Genomic DNA, 25,386 nt, shown 5'->3' on the forward strand with positions numbered 1-25,386 from the left:
ATGCAGAGCAGGGAGTCAAACCCATGCAGAGCAGGGAGTCAAACCCATGCAGAGCAGGGAGTCAAACCCATGCAGAGCAGGGAGTCAAACCCATGCAGAGCAGGGAGTCGAACCCAGAATCGTCTTGCTTTATTTTAGCCAGTGATGCCGTTTCCACAGGCAGTGTCAGCACCAGGGTCTTGGCGCAGTGTCGCCACGGCCCATTTGGGCAGTCTAGCAACCGAGTCGGCACATTTTACACTGGCCGTGGAAACAAGACATCAGGCTGTCACAGGCTCATTCACTGCCAACATAATTGGCAAAATGATTAAGAATCAAGCAGGGCAAGTGGAAGCGGACAGATTGTGAATGCCAAGTGCCTTGGTAGGCCGCGTGCTCATCGCAAATTGACAGCACCGCCGGCTCGCTAACAGACACTGTAAGCAATGAGACGCAAGCACCAAGAGCGTAACCAGTCCACGCACTCGCAGGGCAACGCACCACGCAACTCAGACTTAGCAGGTTATGAAAGCAAGCAAAAGATTTGGTCAGTGACATTCCGTTAAAATATGTGAGGGAGAAATTGTCTCAGCACACACGCGTCGCCTTCAATAAAAATGTATGGAGGCTAGTTGTGGTGGCTCAGGTTTTGCATCTTCATATATAAAATGTAAAACCTAAGTACTACTGTTGGTTTTAATTTAGCGTAATTCACACACTCACACCGCTTATATAGCGCCTTGTAGAATACTCGTGCAAGTACTGTTACAGTGTTCCCATGAAGGCCAGCACGGCACACACATATAGGGTGGTGTGGCCGATATCACACCTGGCTGACTTTGCCGAGGGCTGATGTTCATACAACTGTACCAGGTACTCATTTAAAACAGTCAGATTCAGATACCACATGCCATTAATGGCATTCCATAGGCCGGAACTGAACCCAGGCACTTGGGATTGCAGCGCAGTGTGCCAAGCACTCCACCACTGCTCCCCATCCACACCCCCACACACATACACACATCCAAACACGCGTGCATTGTATAAATACAAAGGTGGGCACTCACAAGTCTTTGCTGCTCCAAGAGAAGATCAGCCTCCTCCTTCTCCCGCTTGTACTGAAGCTCCATCTCCTGCAGCCTGGATACAGCAGCGTGCAAAACAGCACAGCGGCATTAGCGCTGGGACCTGCCCCGTGTCAGTGTGAAACGCTCTTAAACCACAGCAGCATCGGCCCTGACACCTGCCCTGCAGTGGCTCTGTGTCGGGAACACGCGACACCGAGGTGGCCCAACGGCTCAATGCACCGGTGCGCTCTCTTTGGGCACTCGCGTTGAGGTTCACTTCCGGCAGCCACGAACAACAGCGATTTCCTGCACAAATGAGCATCGCAAGGCACTGGTTGTCGTTTGTCATCTACAGCCAAGCCACAAGTGGCAATTGTGCATCCCTATGGCAGGGGCAAGTCTCTCCATAGGACAACTGCTGCTGACTTGCCCGCAAATTAGCACTCACCGCTTCTCCATCTCCTGCTTCATGTCGATGCCCTGCTTCTCCAGGAGTTCGCGCTGGGCAAACGACCAATCGACGGGCTCACACGGCGTCTCGGCCGACGGGGTGCGCTCCCTCTCGGCGCGTGCCTGCTCCGGGTGGTTGAAGCGGAACACGTGGCTCTTCCCCAAGATCAGCCGAGTTCCTGTAGCAGCAGCAACAACATTGTTGTTGTTATTGTTATTACGCTGAGTTCACCCAGGAAAGCTTCACCGCTTCAAGACAATTGTCAACCCAATTGACTATTTTGCAGGTAAATTTAAGGTATTGGAATGTTTAGCCAATACCAGTTACACTGTGGTTTCATTTTTATCTATGAGGGGAAACTAGAGGAAACAAACTCCACAAAGAGGCACCCCAGTCAGGAATTGAACCCTGAACCTTCTGACTTGAGGCATGAACATCACCACTGTGCCACCATGCTGCCCAAAGTGGGTTTAATATTCAAAGATCATTTCTGAGTTCACCGAGGATGGAATGGTGGCACAAGGCTGCAATTCGGCACTTGACCGGCAAGGGTTGGTGGATCAGTCTCCTCTCGAGAGCGCTCGAGTGCAAACGTAACACGCAGTGTGTCACCTCTGTCATGGTTTGTTGATCCGCAATCAATAACAAAAACAACCATTGCTTTATTTTCTCCAAAATCATAAATATAGATTCTTGGTTGAAAAATCTCAGGCTCACCCGAGCGCAGCACCATGGGCTCAGTGACATTCTTCCCATTGACGTACGTCTCCGCCCCCTCATACGGCTCCATCGTCACCACCACTGCAACGTGAGAACCACAACCATCGTCACCATCAACACGGCCACCACCATCATCGTCACCATCAACACGGCCACCACCATCATCATCATCAACATCACCACGGCCACCACCATCAACATCGTCACCATCACCGCCGCCACCACCATCATCATCATCAACATCACCACGGCCACCACCATCAACATCGTCACCATCACCGTCGCCACCACCATCAACATCAATAATCACCACCACCATCATCATCATGATCAACATGACCGCCACCACCTTCAACACCATCTATATCACCGCCACCATCCTCAGCATCCCGTGCACACACCACAGCGACCACGAGTGATCGGAGCGGCTCACCTTCACCCGTGATCTTGGTCTCGCTGCGGAAGATGCAGTGCTCCTCGCGGATATTGGGCCCGCTCAGCACAATGTCCTGCCGGTTCTCGGCACTGTCGCGACCCACCCTGCGCACGCGCACAGCCCCGTACGGGTACCCGCGTTATCGTGAACCTCGCGACTCCGGCACGAGATGCAGGAAATCGTGCGCGACATCACATTTGGTGCCAAGCGTGCAAGTGACATCGTATTAGTGATGTCACTTCTGGGATCAGAAACAAAACTTTTTCGTTGATGCAAATTTGACCAGAGCATTACGTGGCCTAACCTAAAAATCAACTATGAATGAGTTATTTGCATGCACAGATACCATGATGTTTCATTGCCATCTACAAAGATATGTCCATGGAGGAAATTAACCGATCGCTTTATTAACGATTATGGTAGTAGCGCTCTCAAACTCCGCACTCACCTTGTGATCCCGTCTTTAATGTAGTACAGGAGGCACTCCGACATCAGCGGGTCCTCGTTAAGGTTGACGAGATGTGGGGTCTGCCGGGCGGGTGTTGGAGGAACAGGGCACGCGGCAGCGGCGGCGGCGTCAGTGTCAGAACGCGCAGCGTTGTCTGTCTCTACGCTCCCCAGCAGAGCCTGCGCCTCTTTACCAAGCGCCGCGGTCGCAGGGCTAGTTTACGATCCACACAAGGCCACCCCCATCCCTTTGGTCTATCGATTAGGGAGCTTTAACAACACACAGAGGTGCGCTGCTCACAACCAGCAGGAAGGCACAACTCCCATCGTGTGTGTCATGTGATCACGACATTGCATGTGCAATGCTCTCATCGTTTACAGAAAGTTTATGTATACTCTGCATAAACAATGTTTAAAACATTTATACATAGTTAACACAGGCACAACTCCCATCATGTATGTCAACTGATCACCGCATTGCATGTACAATTCTGTCAGCCTTAACCAAACCACCAGCTCAAGAACTAAACTTGTGGTCGCATTGTTGTTTAGGCCAACGTCTGTTTCCGGCCTGCGCTCATTGTTCTGGAGCGATAGGTTTCTTATCATTTACACACAGCGTTGGGTTTAAATAAGAGTCACGAGTGACAATCTGCAACTGACATAGCATTGACTCGCAGTGACACACGGGGCTCCTGGCATGCTATGCATTAATTCGCCACAAAGGAGGTTGTGTCTGGTTGGTTGTGCATGCCCAAGGGAACATCACCGGAGCACTGCACGGCACGCAAGTTAGAGATGACACTCAGACATATCGAGGAGAGGGGGCTCCGTGATGGGAGTGGGGAAGGCTTAAATACATCTCTTGTGAAAGTGCTTTCCTCTCAAGAATTCAGGGCCCTGGTACGTGGCATTAGTTGGTTCGGGTCAGTTCGCCACTTTGCGTCGTCTACTCTGGGAAGCATTCAACAGTCGGCTGGGGAACAGGAGAGGTCAGACAACGACCCTGATTGATGACATTACAGTCCAAATAGTCCCCCTTTACCACACTCCCTTGATACAAGCCTTGCAGACAGTATTTTGCCATGTGTATCCATTTCATGCATATGTTCTGCATATACAATGAAGGATATCAAAATGGGGCCTTCATAATAGGGCTGCACCAGATTGAGATACAAATCAAATAACAACGGATGGGATTTTGAGCTCGATGATTCTCTCGAGAAGCGGGTTCCAAATGATGCCACTGTGGCCTTGGGCAGGTGCTGCTCACACGGAAAGGAGCCAGACTCCGTTGTATAACTCTGGCCGGACTCATTGCCCACTGCAGACAAAGTGCACCGCGAGCACACGCTCACCAACAGTGCGCTGCTGTCACTACCAGGGCCCCAAGGCAGGAAAGGAACACAGAGCTCAGCATTGGGGGTAAAGAATCTAGTTTGCAGATCTGGGGGAAAAAAGGACAGATTGATGCTCACAAAGGGTTAAGCAAGAGGGACATTTTAAAAGTAAAACTTCAGCACACTAACAAAAATCGCTTGAGCAACCAACCTTTTTAGGGGAAAATACCCCAACGGGGTCCGTAAACAGCTTGCACGGTCTCCCAGTGAAAAGCTGTCACAGGTAGTTTGGTTTGTTTGGCACATGGATTTGCAAGCATTTTCAGCATTAGGAGGGTTACAAGAGAACATTGGCATGAAACGAAAAATGAAATGTGAGATTAGTGAAAAGTTAATTGACAGAAAGCACACAATTGCGCAACACAAACATTGAAGCACGGTGCATCGCAACGCTGCTGCAGGCTTTTGTTAACACAAGCGGTATTCTCTCCTGCCACGTGGCACACTGCCACAAAACAAACGTCTCCAGCAACTAATAATGTCGAAGCAAAACAGTACCAATTGAAACGCACTCACACAAATGTGCAAAGTCAACCAATGAAAGCAGCAGCACCAAAAGCAATGCCGCAGAAGGCAACGTAACGGTAGCCCCGTGACCATGGAACTTGGTGCAGAACGAAGGAATCACCTTCTTGGGAGAGAAGACTCCGAGCGTGCCACCATCCTCGCGGATAGCCACTCCCATCTCCGCCAGCAGGGCCTCCCTGGAGCCGCAAACCGAAGTTGAAACAATCGCACAACACCAACCACGACAACGACATTACATTTACATAGTCCCCTGGACGTGCATCCCTCGCTTGTTATAGACGTTCGTCATTCGAATCTAGCAGGCCGTCCTGGTTATTACTGCGTTGCGTATTAACCATACAATTCTACATGTTTGCTTCACAGAGGACGTTAAAGATCCCATGATGTGATTTGAACTAAGTAGGCGATTGCATGTCAGCGTCATAGTCCAAATTTGCCAAAAAAAATGAATTACCTGCAGATTATTCAATTTGGATAACAAAAAGCAACATCGCCCCCGACTGTAACTACCACAGACACCCTTGCACGATAAGAATGGGGACAATACCAAATGAACTTAATTGTGATGACATATCTGTCAACCCATATGATTTACCCGTATTCTTGTATTGGGAAATTGAGTTCAGGTCCATACGGCGTACAGCTGTTTCAATACGGGCAAAAAAAAATGTTGTCTATTTGTTTGTATTTCTCCCTTGTGATGTGACTTTGTAGGATGAACGTTGAGATTTATAAAGGCGCAGGGTGACTAATAAGATCTGAATTGGTCTGTAATAATGTAGGGCACTGATAAGGGGTTACCAGGTATGTGATGATTACATTGCCTTTCAGGATCAGGACAGTGCACACACAAGTCTACTTCATGGTAGCCTTGTCACTGGGAAACAGGAGTCCTAACATGCAGGGGAGCAGCGACGAGCACGCACCTCTCGCTCTTGATCGCCTCCGTCCGTTTTAGTTTCTCTTCCCAAGTCACGTTCAGCTCAGCGATTATCTTCTCCGTTTCCTGTGAAGGACAAAACGAGCCGGTGGGAAAAAAAAAGTGTAAAACGGCTCCATCAGAGCTCAGCAACCAAACGCATCTCCCGTAGTGGCAGTGAAGGTGGAGCCACAGACTGAGTTGAGGTGTAGGAGGTGGTGTGATGCTCCATACACGATGAATCCCCTGCCGATAAGAAGACGACACCTGTCCAGGTGTGGCTACAGTGAGAGAATTTAGCTCAAATCAACCTCTCAAGACAAATCAAGTGATAAATGCCCTGTGGAAGTCAACATCGGTCGTCCTATTGAGGAGCCGACGTTCACCATGGTAATGTGGAATTTCCACTGGCTCATGGAGACAAGGGGCACCACTCGTCGCTCAAATGGGCGGAGAGACAATGTGACCGGAACTCGAACGTGGGGACGCTTCCGTCAAACCAAAACGACACACCAGCCTATAGCTCTCCCGTGGCGCCGCAAACTGGCGATCCGGCCACGCCACCGCCATCTCCCGAACGGTGGAGGCCGCGTACGCCGCGTACGCGCTCACCTTTAGCCTCTCGATGGCCTCCTCGCTGCCCGGCGCCGACATGATGCGCTCCTGCAGGGTGGCGGCCGTCACCGCGGCGGCGTTGGCGATGTTGATGAGGCCGGGCCCGCCGATGCCCAACTGCCCGCACAGCATGAGCGGGGAATTGGTGGAGGCGGCCAAGGGGGCGAGGGCAGTCGTGGCTGGGGAGAGAGCATCAGGGCGGTCACTGTCGGTGGCGCTAGCGTCGCCCGCGTCGCCCGCCACCTGCCCCTCGGTGTTATTGTTCTCAACGTCTTTCATGTCTGCCTCGGTCCGGGTTGGGGGGGGTGGAGACGGGATGAGGGAGGGCGGAGAAAAGGAAAAAATGGGAGGGGAGGAAAAAAGGAAGGGAGAAGAAAAAAAAGTATGTGAGAAAGGAGTTTGTAAAAATATGATTTTAACTGCAGATTAAATGTGGGTTGAGTACATTGGCATTACTTTCACACGGTGAGTTAATGCGAGTCTAAGGGATTGTCACATTAATCAACAATGACTACTAGCAGACAGGAAGTCAGCTTGTGGATTTGGATAGCCTATAGAAGTTCTTATTATAATTCGTGATAACTGGATGGGGTTTTTGCTCTTTAAGCGTATCCAAAGTTACATCAGCTGCGTGTTTTATGGCAAAAATAAAACAAAGAGCCAGGAATTAAGGGGAAGCAGTTGGGCAAACATGAAAGGCAAACAATAATGTGGCGGCATAACACCCCGCGCGAGAGCTTATCCACCATGAGTGCGATTTCAAGCAACATTTACTGCAACATTAGTGCCAGTTCAACAACAACGCGAGCTCATGGCCGTGCACAGGGAGCAAACCTTGAACCGGAACAGGGCGAGAAGGGTGTAGGGACAGCAGGCGGTAGTGAGGGGGGGTCAAAGCAGGCCACACGCACGTGTGTCACAAACTCGGGCCTGGGTCAGGGGCTCTCCAACCAAACCACCACGATCCGACACAGCTCTCCGCGTCCGGGCCACACGCCTGATCCTGATGCCCAGCGGGCGTACGGGATGCGCTAGGCTTGGCGGGCGCGAGGAGCCATGCGTGGACCGGGTCTGCGAGGGTCCGTGTTGGCAAAGCGCCAAAACTAGGCCGTGAGGCGGTGTGCACGAGGCAACGGGGAAGCGGGTTTTGGGGGAAGCCGACGATACACACATTTGGGTCCGCTTCCGATGTACGCGCACTCGGGGTCAACTGAGGGGCGGCATGAGACGGAGAGGACAGAGAGGGCACAGTCAGAAAGTCAAGGCAACAACCGCACACCACCACGCCACCTGCACACCACCCGGCACACGACTAACCACCAACACACCACCGCACGACCCAGCGCACCACAGCATCACAAGCTGCATCAACCAACAACCCCCACCTCCGCCAAACCAAACAAATGATCTGCACACCACCACCACACCCACAAAGCTGGAAGGCAGCCCTAAATAAAGTACATTTGTGAGAGACTCCTGCTGTTCACACCATGCAGGTGAAAATAATGACAGTGCAGCAATAAGTTAGTTGCATTGGGGGTGGTCACAATAAACCCCCACCCCTCTCTGACAAAGGGGAAAGACAAAGCAAAGCAGAGCTTCTGAAAGCTCTGGTCTTCACGAACTAGCGTGGTCCAACTTTTAGTTACAGCCAGTCCTCCTTTCACACAAATATGCCACATGCAGTGCTTGCAAACGCAGATGGGTGAGTAGGTGTGGATGCTTGACCGGAATGGAATCCAACGAATGGAGTTTGCGAACTGTTACGGTATACAACAGCTGAAGAGATAAACAGAACAGATTCACCATCGATTAAGGCCGGTTTATGACCGCAAGCTGGCTCTGTACATGTGCACCACATTTACATTAGAAAAGTAATAAACACAATTTATAATGTGCGCATATTTCGTGAATCGGAAGCAATGTTCGATCGAGAACTACAATTAAACTCAGCGCAATGCGTCGCCTCAACCTCAGTGCAATTAATGATTTTCTAAAATTGTTCTTATTCCTCAAATTATTACCATGTTGCGACACGCACGGTGAAGGGGGGGGGGGATAAATGACGGCGCCGCGTGCGATATTATATCTCGTGGCATTGCACACACAAGTGCCAAGGAGACTAACTGAAATATGCCAACCCCCCCTCCCGGCCACCCGCCCCCCCGGCTCTCACATCATCATCATCATCATCTTCTGCTTTTATTGTTGGGTAAATAAAGAGGGGCCACGTTGGGTCACTGCACCAAGCCTATCATTATGGGATATCCACGAGGCCCAGCGGAGGGCGTTCACCACCCGTGGCAAAGCTTTGCGGTTCGCATCCGGCAGGTCACCTTGGTTAATTCTGCGGCGTATATATATTTTTCATGATCATCTGGTTTCTGGTGGAACCGCTCACCATGTGGAAGCATACGTGAGGCACTGCCCATCTGGCTAACGTGAAAAGTATGACTCTTTAATCGTTTCTTACATTTTGCAAATATGAAACGGAATGATCATAAAAAATAGGCCAGACAATACTTTACCAGCATCTTCATTATTAACAACAATCTTACATTTGAGAAATATAGAGTGAATATTCAGGACCAAGGACCTCCCTCCTTCTGAGCTGGCAAGGCATAGTAGCAATGGAGGAAAAGAGAAAGTCTCCAACATTTCAGGTGGCGCTCATCTCCAATGGCAGCCGAGAGCCGATAGTGGAAAGTCCACATTTCTATGGCGGGGCTAGTCTCTCCACGGAAGACAGCAGTAAAGGATTTTCAAGCCGGTGCCATCGGCACCGTCGCTGGGGTTTTAACGAGCGAGTGTTGGCGCGTTGCGGAACGCAGGCGAGAAGCCACTCACGGTCGACGATGTCGCCTAGGCCCTGGGACAGCAGCAGCTCCTTGAGCCGCGCCACCTCCTCCTTGAGCTCGCGGATGAGTCGCGCGTTTGGATCCTCGTTGATCACCGCGTTGCACTTGATCTGCTTGGCTCGGTCTGCGTACCTGCACACACGCAACGGTGCCGGTGCTCACCGTCACCTCCGCTCCGTTCCAACTTTCCCATTAGAGAAGCCTCAGTGGGGAATGTCGACGGGAAGAGGAGTGGTGTTGTTGTTTTTATGCAATTTCTGAGCACAGGCCCAAAGGCCCAATGTGATGAGTGGCCAAAAAACATCAAGGATGGTGTGACAGGGTAGGGTAGCAGTGGGTTGAGAAGTTCAGCAGACCAACTCACTCAACCTCACTCTCCTTAAGGGAAAGCAAGAATGTGGACTCGAAACAAAAGACGTTTAATTGAGCAAAACTAACGGGGTTACATGGACAAACGCTGCATTACTCTTCGGCGTTGTTTCATTGATGAAAATTAAATCTTACATTCAAGATACATGTATAGATTCCTGTATGTAAAAAACTATTTGTTACAATTCTTCTTCATTGCATTTGACTAGGGTCGTGAACACCTGTGGTCACTAAAGATTCTGCAATTACAACGAACGTTGAGCAAATCTCAATTGTATCCAACTGTGACTGCACGTGAATCAAATCATGGCCCCAAACTGTCATCATAGACGAGTGGTCAAATGCTACTCGCTAGTTTCTCAAAGGAGACGCCACCTCCTCCTTCAGAGCCACAGACGCCCTCGTAAAAATGTCTACGCAAGTGGAGCCAGATAAGGTCTGGCACGAACTCCTGACCGCTCCCATCGACTCGTGACCGCTCGGTGCATGGAAGCGGTGCCGGCATGTGGGTAGCAGCAAGCTACCCAACCCAGTACTCCGCGTCCGGCTCGGGGCAGCCTCCCCCACTGCCTCTAGGCCGGGCGATGGGACGCATTTTGTGGCACGAAGAGAGGGAGGAGGGGGCGCAGCTGGGCCGCGCTGCCGCTACCTCAGCGTGCTGAGCGTCTCGTCGTAGTTGATGTCGGCTGGGCTGAGCGCTGCCACCATTGCCGTGCGGGAATTCCCTCCTGCACAAAGGAACAATTGAGCAAAACAATTTTTTTTATCATAAATGTATTAGCGACCACGTCTCATTCTCGGGGTTTAATGTACAGCCAGGAAGTCAGCTACAGATTGTTATTGATATTGTCGTTCAGCTTCTTTACCCAGGAAAGCCTCACTGAGTGTCAATAAACTTTATCAGGTCGGTGCTGCCATGTGGTTGCAGTAGAGAGTGATGTTGCTGCTATGTGTGATCCCAATTGAGTAATTTGAAGGTATTTTTTTGCATTGGGATGTTTGGCCAATACCATTAAAATGATACGGTATTGTAGCTGTACCAGACAGGGGGAAAACATGAATGCCAGACAAAAAGGGCGCCCGAGAAAGGAATCAAATCCAGACCCTTCTTGCTGTGGGGCACAAGCGTCAACTCTGCACCACCACCCTGCCGCCCGAGGCAATGAAGCGTGCTTGTGGAATCGGTGTGGCGAGAAGAAGCGTCTTACGAACGCGCCCCACTCACCCAGGTTCTCTCTCAAAAGCCAGGTGAGCACTGAGTCCCGGTAAGGGATGAAGTCCATCTTTTTCTTTTTCTTGCTTTGCTGTGGAAAAATAAACATCGGCGAAGATAAATCAACACGACCAGCAAAGCGACACCATGTAAGACAGGACATCATCATGTGACCACCTCAAACGTACGACCGCGGCATCAGCATGCGTTCCTCCAATCGGCAGCATTCTTCAGAGAAGAACTCCATACGTGTTTATCTTTTAAAATAACGTGGATTATCTTGTCTACTTGAATTTATTGCTAATTTTAAGATGTTGCGTGCCTCAGTTTCTCTCTCTGAGCCTCAGCCACTTCCAATAAACCCTGAGAATGCCAAGCATTAAAAAAAGTTCAAGAAAGCGTTCCCAGATTAAGTCAAGGTGCGGAATGCAATAACTGTGTCAAAATAAGTATATTTGCTTACGCAAAAATGATCACTGCAGTTGGTTGGTACAAAATCTCATCGCCATCAGAATATTAACGTGACCAGTGGGGTCAACGTAGTGGTGCTCCGTACTGGCGCTTCTCAGAAGGGGCCCCTATCCCTACTCTGCGGTGTCTCCGTGAGCGGCTGGACGCAAGAGATTCATACGGGGACTTCTACATTTACATTTCGATCGCTGACCGTAAAAAGATAAACAAACAGGACAGGTCTGCGGACCGGCAGGCAGGGCTTTGTGGTACCTTGATTGGTCCAGAATCCTAAGCGAGGGAGGCCGTGTGTGAAGCAAGCAAAAACACAAGAGCCAGTTACTCAGTTCATCAATTCATCTGTGCGGTGACAGCAAGAGCAGCCTCCAAACACCACCCAGGCACCAACATTAAAAACGTCATCGCACAAATGTCATTGTAATTCGTACAAAAAAACCCAGCACACAATAACAAGGTTGAGAGAGGAGTAAGATGGGTGGTATTGTGTTAGAGCAGTGGTTCGGACCCCGTGGGGCATGCTCCCCGATAGTCTTTAGGCTGCTGCATGGATAGAGAAAATATGCATGTGCGTGTTGAAGGTGAGCACCTTGTTTGACAAAAATATGAAAACACAACTTGGAACACAGGCCTTACCAACACAAAACACACTAATACACAACACTAGAGGTGTGGACATGTGATCTCCCTGTGTAATGTGGCTAAGTTGTGTTTATTGGGCGAGTGGAGAGGGGGGGATGGTACATCAGTCGTCTTGATTGGGGGGCCACCATTGCAAAAAGTTTTCAAACCGCTGTCTTAAGAGAAAATCCCACTTGGGATCCTTTCAGCTTGTCATCCATTGCATGATTGATAAAAAGATTACCACTTTAGGGGAAGTGAGCAATGGTTGTCTATAGGAACACTGGAAACTATCCACCATAGCCATTTGGAATTTCTACCACGGACCCACAGGCACCATTAGAGATGGATGAGTGCTGCCCCAGTGCTGCTTTTATCAGAATAATCTTCATTATTATTGTGATGATGCACGATCACACAAGTCTTCCGAGTAGGGGGCGATGTTGCTGTATGTAACCCTCGATCGAGGAATTTGTGGTGTCATTTTTCAAATTTGGACCGAATCGCCAGCACACAATGGCTGACTCGTTTCAAATGACGTCGGGGGATTGTTACGGTCCGCTGTGAAGCAGAGGGCGCGTTTTTGTTTGAAGATGCCCGCAGCATTTCCGGAAAAGGCGATAGCAACATCGGTGGCAACAACGCACAAAACCTTAGCCTGGCAAACGCAGCCTGATGGGCATCAAAGAAGCTCCTCACTCACCACTTCGGCCAGGGCGGAGATCACCTTGCCCAGCGTGGTGAGAGACTTGTTAATGTTAGCGCCTTCCTGTGTGCGGCAAGGCATTGGACGGGTGAGCAGAAACACGAGATGACCACGAACACTTGCACTTCAGGCTTGCTGATTATTATTTATTATTATTACTACAAGACATTTTTACCCAGAAAACTCTTAGAAAATCTCAGGACTCTTTTTCAGGAGGGTCCTGTCAAGTTTGCACAGGAGGGGACCATGTTGCTGCTGTGTGTAACGCCATCTAAGGTCATCTGTCAGCAGTGGGATGTTTGGCCAATACGAGTTACATTGTATGTATAAGTTTAGCTCTGGGAGAAAACCGTGAAGCCCAAAGGCAACCCAGGCAGAACAGGGGCAGAACATACAAACCCCACAAAGAAAGGCACCCCAGTAGGAAATCGTACCCAGGGCCTCCTTGCTGTGAGGCACGAGTGTTACCACTCTGCTGCCGCCGCCACCTTCCTGCCTAAGATGAGCACTGTAGAAGGTTGAGCTGCCCGGCAGGCGGTGCAGGAGGTGCCGTGTGCCGAGAGGGGCAGGACCACGCAGGGGCGTGGGTCTCTCTCACCTTGAGCCGAGTGCCCTTGGCTCCCGTGGAGTCGGCCCGCTCACTCCCGGCCAGGTCCACCAGGCTGATCTTGCTGACCTGCGCACATGAGACAAATCATCGCTCGCGGCGCCGTGGAGAACAGAAGCCACGAAATAAAACACGCGCACAACAATCAAATATGCACAGACACATAAGAGCACATGCCTATAAAAACCAAGACGTGCACGTGTAAATTGACACACACACATACACTCAAGTAAACTTATAAGCAAACGAACGCAAATGTAGATGCTCACGCAAATGTGCGTGTGTATTCCCGTGTGCACCTGGCCTGGCACAGGCGCCATGGTCCCGTCACTTAGTGGTGATCTTCAGTTGTGTTGGCTGTGTGCTCCCTGTGTGCTCGTTAACAGGCGTTCACTCGGAACACTTGTCCCACCAATTTGTTAAAAGTGATGCACGGAAGGATCTTTGTCTCTGGAGCCATGCGTGGGTGGAACCGCTCATGGGTGCAGCCTTGCGTGGACTCTCACCTTCTCGGTGCACAGGTCGGTCTCCACGTCGTGCCGCTTCTGCGTGAAGATGATGGTGAAGACGGCGTGCGAACGGCTGCTGGTCTCGTTCATATTGGTGGCGGCGACAGTTCTGCAGGGGAGGCAGACGCCACGTTCAGTCCCCGCCCCCCTCATCGAACCCAGCCTTCCCACCCGGCACGTAACACGCCATTCATTAATTCATGTCTGTCATTGCAGATTCATTCGGCATGGATAGTCACACAAACGCAAATCGTTTAAGTGATGACCTTTAAACGCCTTTAATTAATTCTGCTCGCGTTATTTCATTATTTAATCTGGTTTGTCTCGTGATGTTTTTCTGCAGAGGGATTGTGGAGAAGCTGCCCCTACATACCCTCGATGATACCACGTGCACGGAGATACAAACACGCGTGACCTGCACCTAACATAGATGCCATGCCGCCCTCTCCTCTGGCCACATCGACTCAAGCCTGGGCCTGGGCCAAGGGATGCGGGCCATAGTCACGCCCCGTGCCCGTGCATGCCCGACCTGGCCTTGTTGCCGGAGTCCATGAGGTCAGCAATGTCCGTGTAGGAGGTGACGGCCAGCTTTGACAGGTCCTCCACATAGGGCCCGAGCAGCGGGTGTTCCCGCACGCGCAGGTTGCCCTTGTTCTTGGGGTTGAGCAGGTCGCGCACGCGCTCGCAATAGATCTCCATGTAGCTCACCTGCGGGCGGCAGCGCGGCACCGTCACACAGTGGCCCCTCCCGCCCACCCACCCGTTGCCTTCTCCTGAGATGGCACCACCGTCGCGAACTCAACGTCACCGTAAACAGCGAGTGCGGCCCAGTGCCTGAACGTACGCATGCATCTCAACGGTCGTCCGTCAGTTGCTTGTGGCCTAAGCTAAGCAAGCGAGACGGATTGTCGCATCGAGACTGGTGATGGGGATGGCATTCCGAGAGCCTTCATCCAGCAGTGGATAGATCATGGCTGGAGATAATGATACAGTCAATGCCTAGCGACACTGCACGTGTTGTCACAAAATATTGAGAAACGAGGAGAATGTTTTGACAGTCAATGAAATTGTCATTTTGGCAAATTAAAAGAAAGTGCACCTAGCATGGCTCAAGCACCACTGAGTGGTGAATGGCAGTTGTTGTTGTGAGCTCCATTTGGCTTTCCAAGCTTCATCAGAGTTGAAGTTGCGCTGTTGAGGGTTACGTGCATGGATCAAAAAGGGCTGGCGTGACTTGAAATCCTTTAAACTTGTGACTAGCCTAAAACCCTCATCCACCAAATGTACTCAATTATGTATTAATATTATTAGAAACAAAATCAGCAGTCCAATGTTTTTAAATGCCAAAACAGCTTTCCATGACTGTCATCATGAGACAATAAAAATAATGTGATGCCATATAGATTTATTGATTGCACACTGAAACATTAATATGACTGAATATGTGAATTTGTTTGTGTTGACAAGGGAGCTTACAACCAAGTTGAGATCTCAGAGCCGTACGCATCGCACCAAGGCTGAATAACAACCTGTAACGATTCACGCCACCTGTCCACGTCCGCCCTGTGGTTTAATTGTCGCGATTCGGGGGTCACAAATGTTTGTTTACCCAGGAACAGCTTCATTAAGTCTCAAGACTCCTTTTCAGGAGGGTCCTGGTAAAAAAAATTAAAAGGCGGGTCATAATTGCTATGCGTTTCCCAATGAAGTAATTTGTAACTTTTCCAATTTGGTAAATTTAGGCCACAACGCCGGCACGCAATGGCCTATTCTTCTTTGAAAGACGTCACGGGATCTTTAACGTCCACCGTGAAGCGGACTGCACGTAATATTTTATGGTTACTACAATACCACAGTATTAGCCAGAGTGGCCTGCCGATTTCATACTACAATCTGCTGCGACAAGCAGGAACGAGCTACCGCTGGCCCATACCGCACTTCGAATCACGCAATATCTCGTTGATGCCGTCTTGTTTACAGTTGCCGTCAAATTGTTCTGCCTTGATTGTTCTGCCTAGTTCACTGCATAACCCTAAAGGCACATTTGCATACCATTAAATTAATTGGTAAATCATCGATTTTCAAATATAATGGATACCTGTATCACGAGTGCAAAGTCCACTTTAGTCGATGCTTGAGCCCGCCCAGTGTTTACGAGCTCAGTGCTCACGTTTCATTTCACATCCTCTTAGGTTTTTTCGGTAAAGTCACGTAGGTAAAAAATAAAATTGAAATTAATAAAAATAAAATAAAAATCACGACGTTTCGGAGGCAACAAAAGCTTCCGTCTTCAGGTGGAACCGTCACAGCACGATTGCTGTAATCGTGCTGTGACGGTTCCACGATTGCTGTAATCGTGCTGTGACGGTTCCACCTGAAGACGGAAGCTTGTGTTGCCTCCGAAACATCGTGATTTTTATTTTATTTTTATTAATTTAAATTTTATTTTTTATCTACGTGACTTTACCGAAAAAACCTAAGAGTATGAATCCTTGCAGTCACGAAAGCTTCAAATCTCGAATCATTTCACATCGTTTTGTCAGCATTCATTGAAATCCCTCTATTGTTTTTTCCAAACGAATGGAAATATAAAAAAAACAGCGTCGTGCCACTCAGCTGAAAGAAACACCAAATTAATGACATATAAGGCCGGCAGGGTGGCGCAGTAGTAACACTCTTGCCTCACGGTAAAAAGTGCCTGGGTTCGATTATCAACATGGGTGCCTTTTTGCTTTTGAGTCTGTATGTTCTCCCCGTGTTCTGTACGAGTTTCCTCTGGTTTTCTCCCATAACTAAAATCATACAATGCAACAGGTATTGCCCAAAACCTCCCAATACTGAAAAAAATACCTGAAAATTCCTCAATTGGGATTACAAAAAAAAATTAATTCTCAACTGCAAAAACTAGGCAGGACTCTGCTAAAAATTAGTCTTGCGACTCGGTCAGGTTTTCCTGGATAAAAAAAGTAAAAATAAACAGAAAGGAGAAGCACTTCACGTAAGTAACGATCTAACTCTTGATGTCTCGTGCGTCTGGTATGCGGGACTCAGTGTTTATGCTTCACGCCATCGTTCCTGCGACCTCACGAGGCAAAGATGCGGTTGGCCTGCGGGTGAATCCCAGCTGTCAGCTGCAGCTCAGAGCAATGAGCTAATCTGGCAGCTATGAGCCTCACCTGCACAGGTGCGACTGCTGAGCGCGGCGTGGTGGGATGGGTGGCACGGGGGGTAGGGGTGGGGGTAGGGGGGGGCGCTGTGCTCACCTCCACAGAGTAGGCCATGTCCGTGTTCCCATTGTCGTTTATGCGGAGGAAGAGGTCTTCACAAAGCTGCACACGAGAGACAACGCAGCGTGGTGGCGCAGTGGTGGCACTCGTGCCTCACAACAAGAAGGATCTGGGTTCAATTCCCGACTCGGGCGCATTTCTATGTGGACTTTGTATGTTCTCCTGTTTTATGCAGAGTGTGAGTATGCGAGTATTTGAGCATATGAATGTGTTTAGTGAATGTGTGAGTGGACGTGGCGCTGGCCACCCATCACCTCGTGTGCCGTGCCGGCTTTCATAGGCGCTGCTACAACCTGCTAACAGCACTTGCCCATGCACCCTGTTAGGGACTACACAGGGGATCTTTGCCTTTGTATTTGTATGGCGTTTGTATTCTCTCCCCCAGTTATGTATGGGTTTCCTCAGAATTCTCTGGTTTCCTCCCATAACCAAACATTGTATTTGTTAGGTGGCATAGGCATCTTAATACACAAATTTGGTCAGATCTTTACGCGGTCCAACGCAAACATTATTTACGGACGATAATATCGGCTGTGAAACTGTTCGTGTTAAGGCCGCATTCAGTGTAATCACTAGGCCGTTAACCCTGCCGATGCGTTGACGAAGGGCAAGTGTCACAGCTTGCAGCGAGGCCTCACCTGCGGGATGATGCCCTCCTGCCCCTTCTCCTGCTTGCCCATCATGGTGTAGGACTTCCCGGCGCCCGTCTGCCCATATGCGAAGATGCACACATTGTAGCCCTCGAAGGCGTGCTCCAACATCTCCTCCCCGATGTCATTGTACACCTGCTCCTGCGACGCAAAGTGCGAGTCGTCCGGCTGCGTAGAGAGGGCCCGGCGTGCATCACACGTGGAGAGGGAACGGCACGGCAAACAACACAATCATCATCACAGTAACGGCAGCGATTTTCATTTAATGCAGCCGCCCCCCTTTACGCTGCTGCGTCTTAGAGCGCTTCGCGTGCGAGAAGCAACTTGCATCCCATCCTACATTCACATTTGAAAGGGCACCCCCAGTGGCAGCAACATTGCTCCCCTACTGCCAGATTATATAGGCCTGTGAACTGTAGCGCCTTCGCGACAGCCCTGCGCCATTTTAACTGCGCAAATACCACATTGTGATTATGATGAGAAGAGGCGTACGGAGGAACACACCGTGGTGTGAGACCAGTACGAGTAGTCGAAGCTGAAAGTCTTTGGTGGCTCTTTGGGCTGCTTGGGATTGAGAATGGCTGTAAACGAGACAAAACAAAACAACATTTAACACAACAGCGGCGTCATTCCCATCATCATCATCATCTCCACATGCTGACATCGCCAACTCGTCGAGCAACCATTATTTTACGTCTGAGTGGAATATACAAACAACCAAAGTCGTCGTCCCCGTACGTTGTTTGTGTTAAAGGGTGTTTTTGTATATCCACTTCAAGAAATTCCAAAAATGCACAGCAATTCCACCCCCTATCTTTCCTCACAGCAGTCCCTGCTGAGCTAATTGCACATCGCGGAACGCATTAATAACCCAGCAATTTTGTTCGGCTTTCACAGCCACATATAAAAAAAGTGCTGCGCATACACTATTATTCACACTGATTCCCTGATATGAGCAAACCCGTAAGTAAACACGCCTTGCAGGAAGGATGTGTACACAAACACAAAGATTAGTTTTGATCAGGTGTCACATCCACTGCTATTACAGTTGGAAACATATCCCAGGGCCTTTACGTGGCACACAACAGATGGCATTGTGAGCAACGAGCACACGCCCCACAGCTGCCCCTCATACTGTAAGCGCCGCTATTTACTTTGGGTAAACATGGCCTTAACGTGGCAGCAAGACCTCATTATGACAAGACTGTTTGATGTTTATTCCTCATCTCTAATTTTCACACCAAACGCACTCGCTCGCGAAGCCACGCACGGAGCCGCGCTGCCAGAACGCTGCGTGCATCCACCAGAGCCAATCGAGTTGAGAGGCGTTCAGAAGCTCTCTGCACCACCGAATGGCTACGGGGCCCATCGGAAGAATTGCGGTGGTGCAGGTGGCTTCGATTAAACGCTGGGGAAATCGATACGTTCACTTCCAAACCAGCTCAGTGACAATGCCAGAATCTCGCATCAATAACCATCAAGCTGGCCACGTAACATACATGCTGATCAAATCACTAAACAGACAATACACATCCTTCACATATCCGTGCCACCCCATTAATACAAAAGCGCTTTTTTGCACATCTCAGCAGCCGCACGGCCTTCTGGAAGTGCATAATTTAAGCGGAGTTGGATCAACACGAGCAAACTGTCCCGGTCTGGACATTCCGTGTGTAATCGGCAGTCAGGCTTGCTTGAACCAATGCTGGTGAACTGCTAGATGTTTACAGGCAAGGCAATATACAAGATGATCGGTTTGTAGGCACAGGAATACCACAAACACCTTGACCTCTGCAGCGCACGGTTCAGCAGAAAGTTCTCAATGGTGATGCGAACCATCGTAGATGCGTGTGAGGAGTTGCGTGGCAATGAATTCAACGAATTTAAAGCAAATTAAAAAGTATGTTAAATTGTTTGACCCAGGAGACGTAAATTTAGAATCCATTTAAATCAGCCATTCCCAACATTCACAGAAGCCAGGGCAACACCAGCAACACCTTCTGGTGCTGCAATTTTATTTTTACAATCAAAACGGGGTCATAAATATCGGAAAAGCCATCATGTCATCAAGAAGGTCAAGCGCTCGGCGTCCCATAGTTGTCACGGAGCACAAAGGAGAAGCCTCGACGAACGTCCCTGCTCGGGTGCACGAGGCACGCCACGCGCAGCGCGCATTAAACACGGCGCGCTCCAGCTGGGAGCCACCAGCAGGACCCTGTCACGGCAGCCTGCACCGCAGCCGCTTTGCAGCGTTGACGTGACGACGCCGATTGACTCGCTCGCCGCTGGGCCGTCGTCTCCGTATCACTCTTCTATCGCTACTACCAAGGTCAATATTCCTGTGCACATCAATTGTTGAAATTCCTCCACCCATGTTGAGGACTTGCTCTACCAGCCACTGTCTCGTCTCATCTGCACTGTGTTCGACCACCACACTGCAGGTCACAATAACAAATTCGCCACTTACCCACTCACTCAGTCACCTAATTGCACTTCACAACACTTCTCTTTCTGCTTCTTCGCTCGCACTGCTCCTCTTTGGAATTCCCTCCCAACACCTCTTTCCCAAGTTTTGACAAAAATAACCTTGCTCAATTCAAGGAACATGTTCACTCTTATCTATGACAACTCTTACGGTGCTGTTTGTTGGTGGCCGCCTGGCCTTTTGGCCCTATGGGCCCCTGTGCTCAAAAGCTGCTGCTGTGTTCGCTGGCAGGGAAACGCGTGCGCACGAGGCAGCCCAGCAGACACGGTCGTGACGCGTACACACAGCGATCATCCTTGTGAGATATTTAAAAATAACATTTAGTGAAAACTACACCCAAATGTCGCACAAAATTAATTTCATTTGTTTTAAAGTAGTTTAACACGTAGGCTTTCGCGACCCAAAAACGTTGATTATGAATTGTTTTAAAGTAGGTTTCATGTACTGCTGATATCAATGAATTTGGAATGTTACTATTTTATATTTAATAGTCTCTCTCCAAAGTGTTCGGTTTCCATCATGTGCACCTTCGCCCTCATTGGCCGAGCTCTGGCTGCAGCGCCAGCAGCAGCAGCACTCGTGCCGATTGCCGCGAGAGAGGGGGGAGTGGGCGTGCGCACAGGAGCTGTGCATTCCCTCGTTCGTCACCAAATTGCTGATGAGGAGAGAATGTGATACGAGAAAGTGATGTATTATTTACGTATTTATTTAGAGTATTTAATTTTCCGAGACCAATATCATTATCCGCAAAACGTGTGCCCGTCATCTCAATCAGCCAGCAACATAACACCTGGGTCTGTCCCGTAACCTCCTGTGAGCAGCAAGCCTCCCACACTTCACATTAGGACTTAAAAGTGCAAGCGCTGTGGTGACGTTTATCGCCACTTGGTGGCAAATAGCGACTATTGTGTGCAGAGGTGGTGAAATTGTTCACACTGCTGCAATCCCAACCACTCGGATTCCATCCCTGCACGTGCGTAACAGATGGACGTTGGTGTCCGATCCCAGCCTGGGCCTCCACTCGAGCTCAGCACAGTGCCTGGCAGGCAGGGTGATGTCGCCACTGAGGAACAAAGGTTGCGGGCACTCCCTGCGTGAGGTGGTTTCCCAACGGTGCCTTCCCTGAACCTCGTAAACATTGAATTCATTCATACCCTTAATGTTTAATCAGGTGAAAGTCCATTGAGGAAAGAGGAGATAAGAATTGTCATTTATTCGGAACTTAGATACTCCAGTATCTCAAAGCATCCTTACATCTCAGCTCAAGCATTCCAATGCCCAGCTGTAGTTTATTTATTTAGCCGAGGGGGACCCCCAATGGCAGTTGTCTGTGTTCGGCGCAGGGTGACACGCAATGTGAGTGGACATGAGCCTGAAAGAGAAACTTCTAGGCTCTCTTACAGGTGATAAACACCAGCACAGCACAATAAAAAACTGAGTAAAAGCATACTACTTTTTGACTTAAAGCTTTCGTGACTGCAGGAATTCATATTCTTGGGTCTTTCGGTAAAGTCACGTAGATAGGTTCAAAGAAAATATAAAAAATAACAAAAAACTACGACGTTTCGATCACAACACAAGCAATCGTCATCAGTCGTCATCAGGAGAAAAAAGATTCGTGATCTGATCCCATCTGTTAAGGATGTGATCCCTGACATGCAATAAACTAAGCTGTGTCTGCGGCAGTAGTTACATTGGGGAAACTAAGCGACACGTCTCGGGCCGTGTTCGTGAACATAACGCAGATCTGAAACATGGTAGGACCAATACCTCGGCTGTGGCTGATCATTGTTTTAATGCGGTGGGCTCACGCGAAATTGATTTCTCTAAGACGAAGGTACTTTGCAAGCCCACTGGCTATCAACAAAGATTCGTTCATGAAGCCATCCATACATTTCGACAGACACAATTTCAACCGAGAAGATGGGTACAAACTGAGCAATCATTGGAAGGACGTTATTAACCAGTTTAAGTCATAACTGGCTGTGATGTTTTACATTAACAGGTTAAATGTCTCACACCAACACAGCCACCATCGCTTGTGTCCTTGATGTGGCAGTGACTCTGCGATCTTACATTGACATGCTAATTTCTCACTTTAACATCACTAGCCCCACCCACTTCGTTTATGACCCTTGGGCTACACACATTTCAAACCTTTAAAACAGACTGCCTCAGCAGCTTTTCTCCTGGTGCCGATCGCTTATTGCGATCGAAACGTCGTAGTTATTTGTTATTTTTGTTATTTTCTTTGAACCTATCTACGTGACTTTACCGAAAGACCGAAGAATATACAAACTACTTTTAAACATTTATCATATGCCTCGAGTTTCCTGGCTGGCTGCGCTCCCTCTCCACCCCAACAATTGCTGGGAAGCTGGCAAAATGGGATTTTCTGGGGAACAAATAATCGTTGAATTGAAACGATGGAAGACGTTCAGAAAACATTAAATAGATGGTGACACCGACAAGCCAGGAGTAATAAATACAGAAGACTGACCACATGGTCCACATGAAATTGCTCTAACTTTTCAATTTGTGCTCCAATTAATGTAATTATTTTGTCAGAATATTCTTTAAACCACAGAGATTATAAACACATCCGTCACAATACATATTATATTGGCATTGTATTATTACATTTAAAAGCATATTACTTTCAGTGCTGAGGACAGCATTTTGAAAAGAGTACGAACATGATTGCTGTTATTGTCTATTGCAGAGCGACGGGTTCTCTACTTGTGCAATATTAAAAACATCCATGAGAGGTTTTTTTTGGGTTAGATCGCGTAAATATATAAATGTGTCGTTAAATCCACCACCACCAGCACAGCCAACTAGTAAGGGTTGTCACGTAAACAGAACATGCCAATTCGTCCGATTGTATGTACTGTTTACAAAGTGTGTTAACAAATCCACACTGAGAAACACGATGATTGAGGGGTGTAAATTATTTTTTCAAAAGTGTATTTAAATAGAGGTACTGCAGGTAAATAGTTCAGTTTTAAAGCCATAGTTTAACAATACAACACTTGCCACCATCCTTCAAACCCATTGGTGAAAAAGAGCAAAGTTTGTGTTTACATTATAATGTAATGTTTATGCGAGAGCCGGGGGCTTATGGGACCCCAGGGTCCCGCCATAAGGTTCATATATGTACACACACGTGAGTGCACGTGTTTATTGTACACAATGTGGAGAGCAGTGGCACAGTGGTTAGCACACTAAATAATGAAAGCAGCACACATGAGTTTGATTGCCGACCTTGCTTTTATCATCAGTGGCACGGGATATCTGAACCAGTCCTGTAACTCCCCTACATCGACCAAGCCTCAAATGAAGTGTGCAAACATCAGCACTGGGGAGACAAAGGCGGTTGGGTATGGTACTGGCCACACCACCCCATCGAGGAAAATGACAGCCTTAATAGGTGCTCACTAACAGCCCCTGCCCTACCAGTCGTTGTAGGCTACACAGGGAATCTTTGTATTTGTTATATCCAGTAGTGCTCGTTTACAAGCCTTTAGATTGCCGAGTATATAAATTGCGCACATACGTGTGATTGTGTGGGTAAAATAATGCATAATTCATGTATTTACTCCTTGTGCTTGCAGAAGAGTGGCAGCATTGACAATGGCCCCACGCAGCACCTACATAAGCAGTGCCCTAGATTGATTGATTAAAACTTTCACTTCACAAAACCCAACAAAAGCAATCAGAGCCACTTGACCCTTCGTGGGACACACGGACGCTCACTTGCAAGTACGTTGAACTTCTTTCGCACGGTACGTAGCCAACCGTGCTGCACGTTATTATTTTGTTCCAATGTTTATTTTTATTGTTAGGGGCTGTCCATAAATTACGTCACGCACCTAGGGGGGGGGGGGTCAGACATTTGTGACGAGGGGGGGCGTTTGAGAAATGTGACGTCACATCAAAATGCGCAACTTTAAATAAATATAGAATTGTTATAACAACACTCATTTTGATCAATTTTCATTATTAACTATTTGATTATTTAAATTTACTAAGGTCACCTTTTATTTATTCCATGAAGGAGCATTTTGCTTCTCCATGGGAGAATGAAGAAGCTTACATTTTGAACATTCTTTTAATGATTGTTATTCAACATTTAGATTCTAATCATTCTACCAAGGCTTCTGCTTCGTTCTAATACGAAGTTTAAAGTATTTTTTTATAGTTATAATTACTTAGACGTAGAATCTTTTCAAGTGAATTTTATGCAAAATTTAAGCTTTCCAACGCCTCCTGTTTAATACGTGTTTCTCCTACAACATCAAAGTGCAGCGCCACATTAAATACGCACTACAATGACAATAGTTGAAAACGATTTGAAGCATGTTTTATTTTCAAAATGGAAATATGGTTTTGGGGGGGGCAGAACTTTGTGACGTCATATTTGAGGGGGGGTCTGACTTTTTGTGACGCTGTGTGACGAGGGGGGGGGTCAAAAATCGTCCAAAATCGCGTGACGTCATTTATGGACGGCCCCTTAAACTTATTTATCCACAAAAACATCGCCAAGTCCCTAGACACATTTTCAGGAGGGCCCTGAGAAGTTTTCGCAGGAGGGGGCGATCATTGCTCAGTGTTTCCCAATCAAACTATTCAAAACAAGTTATTAAATGTGAGATATTTCCTGAAAATGATTAGGTATACAATACACGCCCTTCTGCTGAACAATGCGGACTAAAGAACACTTCATGTCATTCAAGAAGAATCGGACATTGTGTGCCTGCGTCATGGTCCAAATTTGATACTTGACATGGCAACTGACTGTACTCAATTTGGATTACACGGAGCGGTCATTGCCCCCTACTGGGAAAACGTACCAGAACCCTGATGAAAAAGAGTGTTAAGACTCCGTGAAGCTCTCCTGTGTAAACAAGTATCACATTAATCACAACAAATGAGGCGTCCCCACCACATTCACCGTGTCCTATAATCATAACAAAGCAGAGTACTACTGTACAATCAACTCGAGAGCACTCAGCGCTACCCGTGCAACCACACGAGCAATCACAAGCCGG

The 25,386-nt window shown here is 48.4% G+C and overlaps 1 protein-coding gene across 13 annotated transcripts in view; it reads right to left on the minus strand.

The window, feature by feature from the left end:
• Window positions 1-25,386, minus strand: part of KIF1B (kinesin family member 1B) — a 109,869-nt gene that overhangs the window by 39,073 nt on the left and 45,410 nt on the right. For 9 of the 13 annotated variants that reach the window (XM_078869814.1, XM_078869813.1, XM_078869803.1 and 6 more), the window contains exons 3-22: window positions 18,355-18,431; window positions 17,839-18,018; window positions 17,177-17,242; window positions 14,443-14,621; window positions 13,911-14,022; window positions 13,396-13,473; window positions 12,795-12,860; window positions 11,726-11,743; window positions 11,015-11,093; window positions 10,439-10,517; window positions 9,410-9,552; window positions 7,734-7,772; window positions 6,560-6,843; window positions 5,955-6,034; window positions 5,129-5,204; window positions 3,102-3,181; window positions 2,651-2,757; window positions 2,215-2,298; window positions 1,495-1,675; window positions 1,047-1,119 (exon numbers count right to left, since the gene is read on the minus strand). In XM_078869814.1, the coding sequence (XP_078725940.1) occupies window positions 1,047-1,119; window positions 1,495-1,675; window positions 2,215-2,298; window positions 2,651-2,757; window positions 3,102-3,181; window positions 5,129-5,204; window positions 5,955-6,034; window positions 6,560-6,843; window positions 7,734-7,772; window positions 9,410-9,552; window positions 10,439-10,517; window positions 11,015-11,093; window positions 11,726-11,743; window positions 12,795-12,860; window positions 13,396-13,473; window positions 13,911-14,022; window positions 14,443-14,621; window positions 17,177-17,242; window positions 17,839-18,018; window positions 18,355-18,431 (2,081 nt within the window). The remainder of the gene's footprint in view (window positions 1-1,046; window positions 1,120-1,494; window positions 1,676-2,214; window positions 2,299-2,650; window positions 2,758-3,101; window positions 3,182-5,128; window positions 5,205-5,954; window positions 6,035-6,559; window positions 6,844-7,733; window positions 7,773-9,409; window positions 9,553-10,438; window positions 10,518-11,014; window positions 11,094-11,725; window positions 11,744-12,794; window positions 12,861-13,395; window positions 13,474-13,910; window positions 14,023-14,442; window positions 14,622-17,176; window positions 17,243-17,838; window positions 18,019-18,354; window positions 18,432-25,386) is intronic. The other 4 variants (XM_078869805.1, XM_078869815.1, XM_078869807.1 and 1 more) reach the window with 3 other exon arrangements.

Source organism: Lampetra fluviatilis, chromosome 28 (genome assembly GCF_964198595.1).
Source record: "Lampetra fluviatilis chromosome 28, kcLamFluv1.1, whole genome shotgun sequence".
Taxonomy (NCBI): Eukaryota; Metazoa; Chordata; class Hyperoartia; order Petromyzontiformes; family Petromyzontidae; genus Lampetra; species Lampetra fluviatilis.